This window comes from Schistocerca serialis, chromosome 4 (assembly GCF_023864345.2).
Source record: "Schistocerca serialis cubense isolate TAMUIC-IGC-003099 chromosome 4, iqSchSeri2.2, whole genome shotgun sequence".
Classification (NCBI taxonomy): domain Eukaryota; kingdom Metazoa; phylum Arthropoda; class Insecta; order Orthoptera; family Acrididae; genus Schistocerca; species Schistocerca serialis.
The window spans coordinates 673,474,946-673,491,443 of NC_064641.1; the positions used below are offsets into that span (position 1 = coordinate 673,474,946).

The 16,498-nt window shown below is 42.7% G+C and overlaps 1 protein-coding gene across 2 annotated transcripts in view; it reads right to left on the minus strand.

The window, feature by feature from the left end:
- LOC126473150 (uncharacterized) overlaps positions 1-16,498 on the minus strand; it is a 151,058-nt gene that overhangs the window by 127,481 nt on the left and 7,079 nt on the right. For both annotated transcript variants that reach the window (XM_050100009.1, XM_050100008.1), the window contains exon 2: positions 13,757-13,997. In XM_050100009.1, the coding sequence (XP_049955966.1) occupies positions 13,757-13,997 (241 nt within the window). The remainder of the gene's footprint in view (positions 1-13,756; positions 13,998-16,498) is intronic.

The window sequence follows — 16,498 nt, forward strand, 5'->3', positions numbered from 1 at the left end:
ACTTTCCCATGGGCTTCCGGTGATGAAACGCATCGGTCAGATTCGTTTCATAGACTTTTATTTCATAACGCATATAGTGTAGTACTGATTTCACGACAGACATTACTGCCTTACGCTAATAATCAATCTCTGGAGTAAGGAGAAGCCGATTTGTTCATTTATTTCATTTGTAGATGTATGTTACATCATACATTTATCCTATAAACTATGAATGTATGAACTGGGTGTCAGTGCATTTCAAATGCTTCTGCGGTCGACCAGAGTTAGCAAATGCAGCAACTCGTCTTTGCCATTTTAACGTGATAGAAATCTATATCAGAGAACAAAAAGCATAGGCAGCGTCAGTCAACAGGTCCTAGTATGTCTGGGGTGTGGTTGCTCAGAAGTAATGGTATCGTTCAATTCCACCTGTTGGAAACAGAAACCATGTCGGCCACGTAGCTGTTTCGACACTCTTGCAGTTGTTTGGTAAGTGAACCGATATGCCCTCTCGAGCGTCTTCATTGGTTGAGGTTACATGTATTTCAGTATGGGAGTGTAGCTTGTGTATAGTCTATTTCATTCCAGCTTCGGTATTTTAAGGAAATGTTCATGATCCTCTTTTTGATTCTTTTACATGATTTCGTGTATTTATTGTAACTTGGTAGTGTGTGCTTTGTTAGTTTTTGGACTACTACCACACACGTACCTTGTCCGAACAATAGTTATTGTGAGCTGTACATTTTATTAAATTGTTTCTATAGCAGCTCCTGAATCATATGGTGAATATTATAAATTAATTACTATTTTAACCGGTAAATCTTTGTGTCCAGTATCATCTCCTTTGTCTGATAGACCCTCACATGTTTGTGATCCCATAGGTTCCAGTTAAAGGCTCTAGTGGGAACCTATGCATAAGTACCTGCATGCATGTGGACCTGTCTTTCATGAACTACTTTATGATTTTAACAACATATTTGCAACCAACTATCTCTGACAAGACTGACCACTCTAATCATTCTTTGCTTGCCTTGGTGTGAGTAGATTGCAGAACTAAAATTTGTCCTTTATCTAGCTGTGGGAATGTGCGTGTGTTAAGTGATCCTTGCCTCATGGTTTGGAACTTTTATATCTCAGCCATGAGGCTGATTCCATTCACAATAGTCAATGTTCCCTCTGAACCGCACTTTGATATGTGTCAAGGGACAGTTATAGAGTGCAATCGGACGTTAGATTGTGTACTCCTATCAGTGTCATAAGATTCTTGATTTATAAATGTGTTTTAAAGTGTTTTCGGTGGCAGTCTCATGGTTGACCTGAATAAATTTTCACTATTTGTGATCAATTAATCTCATCGTCTCTCTGTGTGATGTTGACGCTCATTCTTATTCCCATCCAATCGCAAGTACCTAACCCTGAAAGATCAGTGTAAAGGGGACGTGAAGAAACTTAAAAGTAAATAGTATGCAGATTGAAAGATTTGCAGTAAAATAAATCCTCCATAAAATCACTTTCTGTTACATGTTCGCCTAGGTTCGAGTAATCTGTTTCATGAAATCATTAACTGCGTCCTTTTTGGGCTATAGTCATTTATATAGAGTCATTTAGTAGTAAAAGCATGAGAAGCACTGAACGGGATTTAGATGGAAGCACATATCAATAACTTTTTCGTTAATGAACGCCCATTAATTGTAGCCTAAGAATAAATAAGTTCTAAGCATTCCCTGTTTTGTGGAAAGCCTACACAGGGATCTTATTTCATTTAAACACCTTCATTTTTTATATTACAGCAGAAATAAGGAGTGTGAAAACGGAAAACATTTAGAGACACTACTGGTTAGAACAGAATCATACAGTTAACTCTCTAAAATGTTCATCTGCGGTCAGCGACTATAACTCTGAATGACAGTACCTCATACACAACAAATTATTTCTATTTACGTTTCTCAGTATTATTTTCTGATTATAAGTATGTATAGATTTTATTATTCTCTTGAAATTCTGATCAACTGAAATGTTGCAAAGTAAACTTATTACAGTTATTTCAAAATAATGTTTTAGGGAACGTCGTAAACACACTGGCAATGTCAGGGACTTTATAGTGTATAATAACAATCCCAAACAAAAGATATTTTGGAATGGCACTAACATCGATTGTATATGGGAGCGCTAAAACAGTCGCTAGTTAACAGTGAAAGAGGTCGGACGTGAAGCAATTGTCAGAGCACGCAAAAAATGTTTGTAAATGGCATTGTGACATAATGTTTCACAAGGCATTGTGGATACATCGAAAAATCAATTGTATAGACTACATTAAAATTTTAATTTCAGGAGAAGTCTGAAGAGTATAAATGAGAGAGAAGTATTTTGTGGCCAGCTATAATTATACATTCCACGTAAATGGAAACGAGCCTTTTGCCCAATAACTATGGCTTCAAAAGTCATTATTTTACGCTAAAAGCAGCGCTACCTCAAAGTAAGACTGTACCACTTCCGAGTTTAGAAATATACGAGACTTGCAAGGTCATAAAATCAGTTTACTGAATTATGCAGTACTTTATAAATTTTAATCCTTACCTAATGTTAACGATTTTCCTATATCATCGCCAACAGTAGCATCCTGTTCCAATCATTATAATAATCAGGTGTCACGTTATTAAAACAGGGCCACGCGGCTACACCTTGGCACGGTTCTCGCGGCTCCCCCCGCCGGAGGTTCGAGTCCTCCCTCGGGCATGGGCGTGTGTGTTGTCCTTAGCGTAAGTTAGATGAAGTAGGATGGAAGTCTAGGGCCCGATTACCTCAGCAGTTTGGTCCCATAGGAACTTACTACAAATTTCCAATTTCCAAAACAGAGATAAAATCTAATATGAAAGTCCTAAGTGAGTGAGAAAGCTAATATTACACTTTGCTATTTCAATGGCTTAACCGGAAGTATTATTTCGATTTTGAAATTTAACTGCATTCACCAATTTTTTGTGAAGCAGGTAAATTCAATAACAAAAGTAATTATTCTGGCAAAGTAAAAGTTAATTCTGTGATTGTAAAATATTATTTAATTCTGTATATATATTTGTGTAATGCAGGTTTTTGTACTTTCAACATTGCCATTTCTAATTGCTGCTAGGTGGGAAGACTTTACAATTAAATTGTTACATTTTTTTGGAAATGCATTTTGATTGGTAGAGAGAGGTGATTCAGGAAATCTAGTGACAGTGAATATTATTGTGAGGTCACGTTTCTCAGTCATTATGCATTGCGATTAGTAATTTACTTCAATTTTGAATGACTCAAATGTCCAGTGTAATGATAGTTGAGGAGTTACATACAGCTACCTGGATTCAAAAAATGGAATTCTGAAAATTTGTTCCAAATGACTCTCCGTTCTTTCAGCTTTGCAGACGTGAAGATTTCAACAAAAAATGTTTGTCGGTTGCAGCATTATAGACGAATATAGATGATGATAGGCGTCTGATATTTGAACATTCCATGTCCACTGCATCCGTCAGTTTCTGTTAGTTTGCTGACTTTCAGGTTAACTTTGACGTGCATTTATCATGCTTCTGTGTGGCAGAACGGAACTGAAAATTTCTCATACTTGTTAGTCATAGTTCAGCCCTGCAATTGTCCACCTCAGAATTGTTTACTCTCTGAATTGTGTTCTGTCATTGAGAGTGTGGACTATTTTCTACAGCTGTTGTAACGTGATTTCTGAGGCGATTTTACTTTATTTTGAAATGGAAAACTCAAAGCATATTATAAAAACAAAATGGCACATTATCCTGGGAGGACTGGAGATTTGGAAAAGAGTAGTGATAGTCGTAGCTACGCACCAAGTTGTTTGATGAAAAACATGAAAGCCTATTACATACCTAAGGATTCTATAACAAGAAGGGTAAATGTAATTTGTAAAATAAATTTTAAAAAAAGATAAATGCTATGACTTATTCCACTCCAAAATTTAAGATATATGCCCAAAGACTGTTTTTTTTAAAAAAAACGGTACAAATAGGGGCTTGTGACATTGTGATTACTTTTAATGATGGGCTGGGTGGCACATTAAAATCTGTTGAGAAACTTAAAGACCTGTGTGGTAAATACGATCAAATGTTTGAAGAATGAAAGCATGTGGAGCATAACTCTTTCAAAAAAAAAGGGGGGCAGGGCAAGACGATCTACCAAGGAGCTAAGGAAAGCAGGAAAGACTGAAATTGAGGGGTTGGGTTGTTTGGACGAAGAGACCAGACAGCAAGGTCATCGGTCTCATTGGAGTAGGGAAGGATGGGGAAGGAAGTGGGCGGTGCCTTTCAAAGGAACCATCTCGGTATTTGCCAGGAACGATTTAGGGAAATCACGGAAAACCTAAATCAGGATGGCCGGAGGCGGGATTGAACCGTGGTCCTCCCGAATGCGAGTCCAGTGTGCTAACCACTGCGCCACCTCGCTCGGTGACTGAAATTGAAAAATGATGCAAAGAAGAAAGGACACCAAGGAGTATACTATTGAGCTGGGCAGTTTTCGCTCATAAAAGTCGTTCTAACTTACAGTAAAGCATTTTTCAAACTTACAAACTGATTTTCTCAGTCCGTATATTTACGAAATGGTTTCCCTGGTAACTTATTGTGTAACGGATGAATCATCTTATAATTATTAGAGGAATTCTACTTATGGTGCTCTGCAAGATACACTAGATTGAAAACCTTTTTAGTTGTTAATTTTTAATTGGTGTAAAAGTGGTTCAGGAGGTGGTTTAGGAACTCAGTTTTATAAAACATTTTGCGCAAGGAGTGCCTTGACGATCCTAGCGAATGTTCTGGCTGCATATTATAGCTATAGTATGAATGAAGGTGTACAGAAAACTTGCTTGCTGATTGTGAAATGATAAATCATATCCTGACAGAATTTAACCCACTCACAGTGGTACAACATTTTTCTGGCTAGTTGAGGGGGTCTTTCAGTAAGTAACGCAACACCTTTTTTCTCGGGCAGGTTCGGTTGAGAAAATTCGGAGTTCGTTGTGGTACATCGTGGAATATTCCCGCTTCAGCCCATATACTTTCACCCAGTTCCGATAGGTGGCGGCGCTATATGCAGCCCTCAAAATGGTGTCTGTAATGGAGGTGCGTTCCAAGCAATCAGCTGTCATTGAGTTTCTTTTGGCGGCAGAGCATCGCAGGTATTCATAGACGCTTGGAGAATGTCTGCGGAGACCTGACAGTGAACGAAACAGCACACTCTCATTTGACGTGGTCGACGGACCACAATGAAACAGCTCACTGCACAACTAGACGCCTCTGTTCGTAGTGCTGACACGCTCGTCCACCAGTTTGGGCACTCTGAAACGTCCCCTTAGAAAAATTATAAATGACTGTGCTTAAACTGACACACAATATTTTTAGCGCAACGTAATCTGACTTTCAATAATCCCTACAAAAGAATGGCCCTGACTAACATTAACCTATACCTTTCACAAATCACTTACCTCACAAAAATCTTCATTACTCGAACTACTGCAATACAGCGAGCGTCACTACTGCCAGCTAAAATAAAAGATTCTAACTACTGAAGGCACTAACTACTGATAGGCATAGTTAGCAAATGAAAGATTTTGATGGAGAACAAACAATGTATTTACCTTAATAGTGTTCAAAAGTCATTACATATATATCAGTTCATGATATCCGGTATTACAAATTTACTCTCTCTGATGGACACACGTCCAGATCATCCGCTCTCAAAACTCCGCCATCTCTCTCCCCACATCCACCACTGCTGGCGGCTCACCTCCAACTGCGCAACGCTACGCGCTGTTAACAGCCAACTGCCCAACACTACAATGTCGAATTCCAACAATGCAAACCAGCCACATACTGCACACAGTACAGTCAGTGATTTTCATATAGAGCGCTACATGACGTTACCAACATAAAAAGCTAAACAGCCTACTTACATAGAAACGTCCCCTTAGAAAAATTATAAATGACTGTGCTTAAACTGACACACAATATTTTCAGCGCAACGCAATCTGACTTTCAAACATCCCTACAAAAGAATGGCCCTGATTAACAATAACCTATACGTTTCATGAATCACTTACCTCACAAAAATCTTCATTACTCGAACTACTGCCAATACAGCGAGCGCCACTACTGCCAGCTAAATAAAAGATTCTAACTACTGAAGGCACTAACTACTGATAGGCATAGTTAGCAAATGAAAGATCTTGATGGAGAACAAACAATGTATTTACCTTAAAAGTGTTCAAAAGTCATTATATATATATATATATATATATATATATATATATATATATATATATATATATATATATATATATATCATGATATCCAGTATTACAAATCTACTCTCTCTGATGGACACACGTCCAGATCATCCGCTCTCAAAACTCCGCCATCTCTCTCCCCATATCCACCACTGCTGGCAGCTCACCTTCAACTGCGCAACGCTACGCGCTCTTAACAGCCAACTGCCCAACACTACAATGGCGAATTCCAACAATGCAAACCAGTCGCAGACTGCACACAGCACAGTCAGTGATTTTCATATAGAGCGTTACATGACGTTACCAACATAAAAGCATAAACAGCCTACTTACAACTGAAAGCCCGTCGGCTCCTTGCACCCTAACAGAAGACCATAAAGAGCTATGAGGACCGTCTGTGGGGAATTGCTTGCACATTAGATGGCTGATCGCGACAATTCTTTGTCGAACATCGTCACAGGCAATGAAACATGTGTTGATCACTTTGAACTGAAAACAAAACAGCAATCCACGGAGTGCCACCACACCACCTCTTCTCCGCAGAAAAATTCAGAGCTGCGCCCTCAGCCGGTAAAAACATGGCGATAGCCTTCTGTGACTTTTAAGTTATTATTCTCCTTGATATTCTCTCGCATGGCGCAATGATCAATTCGGAAGTGTATTGTGCTACCCTCAGGAAACTGAAGAAACGACTTTAGCGTATTCGTCGCCACAAAAAATGCACACGAACATCTGCTTCTTCGTGATGACGCAAGGCCTCACTCAAATCAGCACACTGGAGAGGCTCTCACAAAACTCCAATGGACTGTTCTTCCTCATCCACCCTACAGCCCAGATCTCGGACCATCCGACTTCCGTCCGTTTGGCCCAATGAAGGATACACTCTATGGGAAGCAGCACGTGGGTGATGGAGAGGTTATTGATGCAGCATGACGTTGGCTCTCACGTCAACCACTAGAGTGTCACCGTACGGGCATATAGTCCCTCCCAGTAACGTGGCGTAAAGCCGTTGAATTCAATGGAGATTATGTTGGCAAACAGGCTTTTGCAGCCAAAGCAGTGGGAAATAATATGGTGTATTGGAATTCTGAATAAAACCATCACGATTTCAGAAAAAAATGTGCTCCAATGCTTATTCAACGCCCCTCGTAGGAACGAACAAACGATATTTACTTTAAGCAGACAACCATAACGTGATTTTCAGCCTGATGCTTTTCATTAGCTATAATGATTATAATAGAAAAACTAACAAGTCTTATATCATTTGCAAAGCATGACAAACTCACCAGACAAAATACTAGTCAACAACTTAATTTAGCACACAGGTTGCTCTGCAGCCCTACAGGTAGTGTAGAACTGGTACCAGGGAGTCACGTGACTCTCCACTGCTGACGTCAAGGCGTGACAGAGAGATGGCAGTCGTGGTAGGTAAGTGCCAGTTACTTGTATGAAATTAGCACAGCAAGGTGGGTCGACTTGGAGATCTTAAGGGATAGCAGAAACCAGCTATAGTGTTTGGACAAGTTCGTGACCATGTTGTTGTTGTTGTGGTCTTCAGTCCTGAGACTGGTTTGATGCAGCTCTCCATGCTACTCTATTCTGTGCGAGCTTCTTCATCTGCCAGTACTTACTACAACCTACATCCTTCTGAATCTGCTTAGTGTATTCATCTCTTGGTCTCCCTCTACGATTTTTACCCACCACGCTGCCCTCCAATGCTAAATTTGTGATCCCTTGATGCCTCAGAACATGTTCTACCAACCGGTCCCTTCCTCTTGTCAAGTTGTGCCACAAATCCCTCTTCTCCCCAATTCTATTCAATACCTCCTCATTAGGTATGTGATTACCCTTCTAATCTTCAGCATTCTTCTGTGGCACCACATTTCGAAAGCTTCTATTCTCTTCTTGTCCAAACTATTTATCGACCATGTTTCACTTCCATACATGGCTACACTCCATACAATTTTTTTCAGAAACGACTTCCTGACACTTAAATCTATACTCGATGTTAACAAATTTCTCTTCTTCAGAAACGCTTTCCTTGCTATTGCCACTCTACATTTTATATCCCCTCTACTTCGACCATCATCAGTTATTTTGCTCCCCAAATAGCAAAACTCATTTACTACTTTAAGTGTCTCATTCCTAATCTAGTTCCCTCAGCATCATCCGACATAATTCGACTAAATTCCATTATCCTCGTTTTGCTTTTGTTGATGTTCATCTTATATCCTCCTGTCAAGACACTGTCCATTCCGTTCAAGTGCTCTTCCAAGTCCTTTGCTTTCTCTGACAGAATTACAATGTCATCGGCGACCTCAAAGTTTTTATTTCTTCTCCATGGATTTTAATACCTACTCCGAATTTTTCTTTTGTTTCCTTTACTGCTTGCTCAATATACAGATTGAATAACATAGGGGAGAGGCTACAACCCTGTCTCACTCCCTCCCAACCACTGCTTCCCTTTCATGCCCCTCGACTCTTATAACTGCCATCTGGTTTCTGTACAAATTATAAATAGCCTTTCGCTCCCTGTATTTCGTTGTGTATTGGCAAGACAGCCAACCCACTATGAGAGGAAGCCGAAAGGCACGCGTTTTAGCTCAAATGGTTCAAATGGCTCTGAGCACTATGTGACTTAACATCTGTGGTCATCAGTCCCCTAGAACTTAGAACTACTTAAACCGAACTAACCTAAGAACATCACACACATCCATGCCCGAGGCAGGATTCGAACCTGCGACCGTAGGAGTCCCACGGTTCCGGACTGAGCGCCTAGAACCGCTAGACCACCGCGGTCGGCCACGCGTTTTAGCTCACGCAGGCTGGCGTGAGGTCTGGAACAGGACAAGGAAATGAGACTAACAAAAAACGTACGTAGCTGCTGGAATACTTAACTTTAATCCATAATTGGTGAACATCGCTCTTGACGGTACATGTTTTACAGCATCAATAGTAACTGGTAATGGCACCTTGCTAGGTCGTAGCAAATGACGTAGCTGAAGGCTATGCTAACTATCGTCTCGGCAAATGAGAGCGTATTTTGTCAGTGAACCATCGCTAGCAAAGTCGGCTGTACAACTGGGGCGAGTGCTAGGAAGTCTCTCTAGACCTGCCGTGTGGCGGCGCTCGGTCTGCAATCACTGATAGTGGCGACACGCTGGTCCGACGTATATTAACGGACCGCGGCCGGTTTAAAGGCTACCACCTAGCAAGTGTGGTGTCTGGCGGTGACACCACATATTTTACCCCTGCCACCTTTATAATTTGAAAGAGAGTGTTCCAGTCAACATTGTCAAAATCTTTCTTTAAGTCTACAAATGCTAGAAACGTAGGTTTGCCTCTCCTTAATCTTTCTTCTACGATAAGTCGTAAGGTCAGTATTGAGGCACGTGTTCCAACGTTTCTACGGAATCCAAACTGATCTTCCCCAAAGTTGGCTTCTACCAGTTTTTCCAGTCGTCTGTATAGAATTCGCGTTAGTATTTTGCAGCTGTTACTTATAAAATTGATAGTTCGGTAATTTTCACATCTGTCAACACCTGCTTTCTATGAACTGGGCTATAACTAAGCGCAAGAAGTTGCCCAGTTTGTTTGTTTGTTTATCACTGTGGACTGTCCATATGTCTACAAGGGATGCAGTACCGCTCACAGCAATGTAACACCTCGTAAGAACAGCGACAGTAGACAGATATTAGCCGCTGGCACTCGAAAGAAAGGCACTCCTTGTCAATGGCAGTCAGTTTCAAACCTGACAGGAACAACTACTTTCAGTGAATGCAGGTCCAGTTTCCGAGCGATCATCACGAAGTCAACTGCAAAGATTAGACTTTCGAGTCGGATGCCACGCAAAAGGCTGTTGCTCACATTGGCACATAGAGATAATCTTCCTAATGGGCCAATCAAACCAATGAACTGGACTATAACTAAGCGGACGCATGTAGTGTGTACAGCAATGTGTCATGATTTCGGCTCATTTCAAACGATGCGAAGAGTAAGGTGGACCAACGATCCAAAGAGTTGTTCAGGCTGCAGTACGTGAAAAATAGTTCAGGCCGGAGGTGGTTCTGTTAAGATATGAGGGTGTTTTTCGTAGCGTGACTTGGATGCACTCATTGAGGTTATCCTGAACATTATAAGGTTTTGCCTCGTGATGACTGGGTGTTGTGTGATGTCTTTAGGTTAGTTAGGTTTAAGTAGTTCTACGTTCTAGGGGACTGATGACCATAGATGTTAAGTCCCATAGTGCTCAGAGCCATTATAAGGTTTTACGGACTGCACGTTAGATAACACGCGCTCGCCAGCCGGCCCATCTGGAATGCTGACACTTTGATTGGTCAGCAGTGCGAGGCAGAGAGTAAGCCACTGACCGCCGTCCACAGCGCGCCGTATTAACTAACGCGGCCTCGGTCGCGAATATGGAGCCTTTCGATACGACCGTAATTAGCCGATGTTAGGATGTCAGACACAGTGATGATGGGTGCGCGTAGCGTGTGTGTTTTATAATCAGCCTTTGTTAATAAAACTGTTTAAACTGACTTCTCGTGTTCGCGTATTGCCGTACCTCAAGGGCCCACCGCTTACAAATCCTGACCAAATATTCGTGTGATCATCATCCGGGCCAACAACACAAACTACCCCCTTATAACGTGAACCAGAGTGTTTATTTCCCCGTTCTCAGTGACGAAGCGTTGCCCTATTTGTAAATCTTCGTGATCAGTATGCTGTGGACACTCCCATGTAACAAGATGACAACAGCCATTTTCACAAGGTTGCATGCACACATTTCCGGTCGGGCAAAGACCCAGGACGCCTAGCACACCTCGTGGGGCCTGCTTTATCACACAATACTAATACCGTGGACAGTGGCTGGGACTTTTCGAAACAGAGGCTGCAACGTACCACTCATAATCGCCGGAAACTGGTGCGTCCACCGGACTTAAACATCAAGGGATGTCTATATGACGTACAGGCTGTGTACAGAAATAAGGAAACACCAAGAACATAACACACTGTCATAACAGTTTCCAGTCATCTCTGAATAGGTAAATACAAGTCCTGCATAATTTCCAAGTGAGAGCTATGTCACTCTTCCTGCAGGTTAGTGGGAAGTTTGGGTAAAGATGAAGGAGGTGTTTAACAATCACGCACGTTCACCGGCCGGAGTGGCCGAGCGGTTCTAGGCGCTACAGTTTGGAACCGCGCGACCGCTACGGTCGCAGGCTCGAATTCTGCCTCGGGTATGAATGTGTGTGATGTCCTTAGGTTAGTTAGGTTGAAGTAGTTCTAAGTTCTAGGGGACTGATGACCCCAGAAGTTAAGTCCCATAGTTCTCAGAGCCATTTTGAACGCACGTTCCCCTCGAAAGTAGATCACAGAGGCTTAATAATATTGGTGGTTGAGGGAGACGTGAGAATTCATCCTTGTGCTCAGGGAACCAGTCCTCGACGATGCGAGCTGTTTGAAGAGGTGCTCAGTCATCTTGGAAAATGGCGTCGCCGTTGGGGAACAAACACTGTACCATGGGCTCGACCTGATCAGCCAAAATGGTCACATATCCTTGTCAGCAGTGTGACCTTGGAAGTAACAATGGGGCCAATGGAATACTATGATATCGCTGTCATAATTATCAGCGAACCACCTCCATGTTTCACTTTTTGGACGTAAACTCGTTGAGAAGTTGGAAAAAAATGTGAAGCAAGACTCATCCGACCGAACCGCTTTCTTCGGTTGGCTTCGGCACCACGTTTTCCTGTTAATAACCATTTCATCACTCTGCAGGAATTGATATCCACCGATAGTTTCGGAATTAGAGCTCTCTCTGCTATTCCCTGCTTATGGAGCTGCCTTCGTATTTGCGATTACGACATTCAGTTCTGATGTGACTAATGTAGCTATCGTGCTCTTATGTTTCGTCACAGTCCTCACAATGACCGTCTATCACGACCAAGCAACACATCCTTTTGTAGTGGTTAATAAAAAAGGAAAAGAAGAGAAGGAAAGGTTGAATATGTGGGAAGAGGTGGTGAATAAAAAGGGGTATTAAAATCGTTAATGACCGAGAAAAAGGGAAAGAATGAAATGCAAATCGGACTTCGTATTACAGAAGAGCTATCGGACTTTGTGATTCGGAAAAGCTATTGTTGGGGTGGTCCTTGTGGCGTTTCTGAGCAAAAGTCAAACCAATTTCCACTACAAAAATTATTTGAAAGAGAACAGAGAATAACAAAATGTTAACAGGGGGAGATGGCGTAGATAAGAGTTCATTCTTTACCATATTAACATGTCTTCTCTTGTGCGGCGTCCAGGTCTTGTTCTCCAAAAATCTCCTGCTTCATTTTTGCGTGAAAAGTCGTAGCTGCTTCGAAATCTTGCAATAAATTTCATTGTCCAGGAATTACTAATGTATACAAATTAAAACCGTCTTGATATTGAATGCTATGTATTTTACGTTGCTGCTTCCATCCTCCAAATTTCATTCAAACTTTCACAATACGTCTGCACATCAATAAGTTTTTTCGTCTTAATCCGACCAGGACTAGCTAATAAGTGAATTTAAGCTTTCGCTCTCAAGAGACAAGAGCGGGTAGAAAACAAAAAGAGTTAAAATTTTTGTACCTTCATTTTCTTATATATTTTCTCTGCCGTCAAGCGCTCATGCTGCTGTGACTGTATAATTTATATCTGAGGGAACGAGTGTAGCGCGGCGAAATTCAAAGTCCTGCTACACTTTCGTCCAATTTGTGACTTAGAGGATGCATTTCCCACTCTCGCTGCATTTGGTATAAATCTTGCCTCTTGGTACACCAAACACTTCAGGCGTCTTGTTTAGCGAGGCACCCACTATAAGAGCAGCAGCGATTCGCCCTCATACGATTGCACTTATTCCGACATAATCCATTCAAAACTTTTAAGTTCTGCCTTACTGCAGTTCTTGTCATGGGGGAAGCCTCGTCAGAGAGGTCCACCGCATGAGCGTCTAGGGAAGCGATTCCAGTGGTGGTTTCCCGTTGCCTTCCACTGGTGATGATGAAATGATAATGAGGACAACACAACACCCAGTCCCTGAGCGGAGAAAATCTCCGACCCAGCCGGGAATCGAACCCGGGCCCCTCAGGGTGACAGACCGCCGCGCTGGCCACTCAGCTATCGGGGCGGACTAATCCATTCAGAACTATGCAGAACAATGTTCTGACCAGGACTACAACTTGCAGCGTATTGAGGACTTTGCGCAGGTAACATTTTTGGTCAAATACAATAGCGCAACCAGCAGGCGTAGTTAGCATCTGCATTTAAGCCGTCATCACGGCTACAGGTGGTGCCACGAGGTACTAGCCCGCTGTCTCGTAGGGAAGTGACCAGTGTGTTGTGCGGTGCACTTGGTAAGGCTCGGAAAGTAGGGAAGAGAGATGGTAGTGCACAGAAGAAAATTAAGAAAAGGAAAAGAAGATTAGGTGTACGGTTAATGACGGAGGCCTTCCGTGGCATACATACCCCCGGACAAAGGAGGAGTGGATGCAGTGCTTAGCGATGAGGGAGCACAGGTCCCAGGAGTGCAGCTCGTCTGGGGTGGCTCTGGCGAGGTCGCGGACCGCCTCCACAGCGCCGCCGCACCCCTCCCCCCATACGGGTGGCCAGCGGCTGCTGCTGGTGCTCGGTATCAGGCGCGCCACCGCCGACACCGCAGCAGACGGCGGCGCCAGGTTGTCGCACGTCACGTACACGTCATAGCTTCCTGTGAAACATTGAAGACCGCACACTGACTGCCCGGACACAGTTTCATTAACTACTTCTATCTACACTCATTCCATTAGAACTACTGACAGCCTTGGGAGAGCCAGTCCTGACAAAACTCTACCATCTGGTGAGCAAGATGTATGAGACAGGCGAAATTCCCTCAGACTTCAAGAAGAATATAATAACTCCAATCCCAAAGAAAGCAGGTGTTGACAGATGTGAAAATTACCGTACTATCAGTTTAATAAGCCACTGCTGCAAAATACTAACGCGAATTCTTTACAGACGAATGGAAAAACTGTTAGAAGCCGACCTCGGGGAATATCAGTTTGGATTCCGTAGAAATGGTGGAACACGTGAGGCAATACTGACCTTACGACTCACCTTAGACGAAAGATCAAGGAACGGCAAACCTACGTTTCTAGCATTTGTAGACTTAGAGAAAGCTCTTGACAATGTTGACTGGAATATTCTCTTTCAAATTCTGAAGGTGGCAGGGGTAAAGTACAGAGAGCTAAAGGCTATTTACAATTTGTACAGAAAGCAGATGGCAATTATAAGAGTCGAGGGACTTGAAAGGGAAGCAATGGTTGGGAAGGGAGTGAGACAGGGTTGTAGCCCCTCCCAGATGATATTCAATCTGTATATTGAGCAAGCAGTAGAGGAAACGAAAGAAAAGTTCGGAGTAGGTATTAAAATCCATGGAGAAGAAATAAAAACTTTGAGGTTCGCCGATGACATTGTAATTCTGTCAAAGACAGCAAAGGACTTGGAAGAGCAGTTGAACGGAATGGACAGTGTCTTGAAAGGAGGGAATAAGATGAACATCAACAAAAGCAAAACGAGGGTAATGGAATGTAGTCGAATTAAGAAGGGTGATGCTGCGCGAATCAGATTAGGAAATGAGACACTTAAAGTAGTAAATGAGTTTTGCTATTTGGGGACCAAAATAACTGATGATGGTCGAAGTAGGGAGGATATAAAATGTAACCTGGCAATGGCAAGGAAAGCGTTTCTGATGAAAAGGAATTTGTTAACATCGAGTATTGATTTAAGTGTCAGGAAGTCGTCTCTGAAAGTATTTGTATGGAGTGTAGCCATGTATGGAAGTGAAATATGGACGATAAATAGTTTAGAAAAGAAGAGAATAGAAGCTTTCGAAATGTGGTGCTGCAGAAGAATGCTGAAAATTAAATGGGTAGATCACATAACTAATGATGAAGTATTGAATAGAATTGGGGAGAAGAGAAGTTTGTGGCACAACTTGACTAGAAGAAGGGATCGGTTGGTAGGACATGTTCTGAGGCATCAAGGGATCACCAGTTTAGTATTGGAGGGCAGCGTGGAGGGTAAAAATCGTAGAGGGAGACCAAGAGATGAATACACTAAGCAGATTTAGAAGGATGTAGGCTGCAGTAGATACTGGGAGATGAAGAGGCTTGCACAGGATAAAGTAGCATGGAGAGGTGCATCAGACCAGTCTAAGGACTGAAGACCACAACAACAACAACAACATCTACACTAATGCTCATAAATTGAGGATAATGCTGCTACATGATGAAACAACGCTCTGGTGGGGGTTTGCAGGTTTAAATCACCTCGTGGTCTGACAGTGCGGTGCATTTGACCTGCGGTCATCGCACGGTGGCGCTGGCAGCAGTCCACATACGCAGAGGTGTGTTGGCGCATATCAAATGGTTCAAATGGTTCTGAGCACTATGGGACTTAACTTCTGAGGCCATTAGTCTCCTAGAACTTAGAACTACTTAAACCTAACTAACCTAATGACATCACACACAACCATACCCGAGGCAGTATTCGAACCTGCGACCGTAGCGGTCGCGCGGTTCCAGACTGTAGCGCCTAGAACCGCTCGACCACTCTGGCCGGCTGGTGCATATCAGAGTACAGTGCAGGGAGCAAGTGTGCAGACGTTTTCAGACGTGCTAATGGTAACTGTGTGTTGAAAATGGCTCGAAGAACACATATTGATGACGTTATGGATAATAGAGTACTAGGGCGACTGGAGGCTGGCCAAAAACAGCAGGTCGTAGCAGGGGCCCTCCATATGCGACGAGGTGATCTCACGATTATGGCAACGATTCCAGCAGACAGGAAACGTGTCCAGGCGCTACAGTATGGGACGTCCACAGTGTACAACACTACAAGAAGACCGATATCTCACCACCAGTGCCCGCAGACGGCCACGGAGTACAGCAGGTAGCCTTGCTTTGGACCTCACCGCAGCGATTGGAACAGTTGTCTCCAGACATGCAGTCTACAGAGACCTGCAAGGTGCATTCCACTCACCCCTAGTCACAGGAAAGCCCGTAAAGCCTTGTATTAAGAACACAGTATATGGCCATTGGAACAGTGGACCCAGGTGATGTTCACGGACGAGTCCAGGTGTAGTCTGAACAGTGATTCTCGCTGGGTATCATCTGGCGTGAACCAGGAACCAGATACCAACCCCTTAATGTCCTTGAAAAGGACCTATAT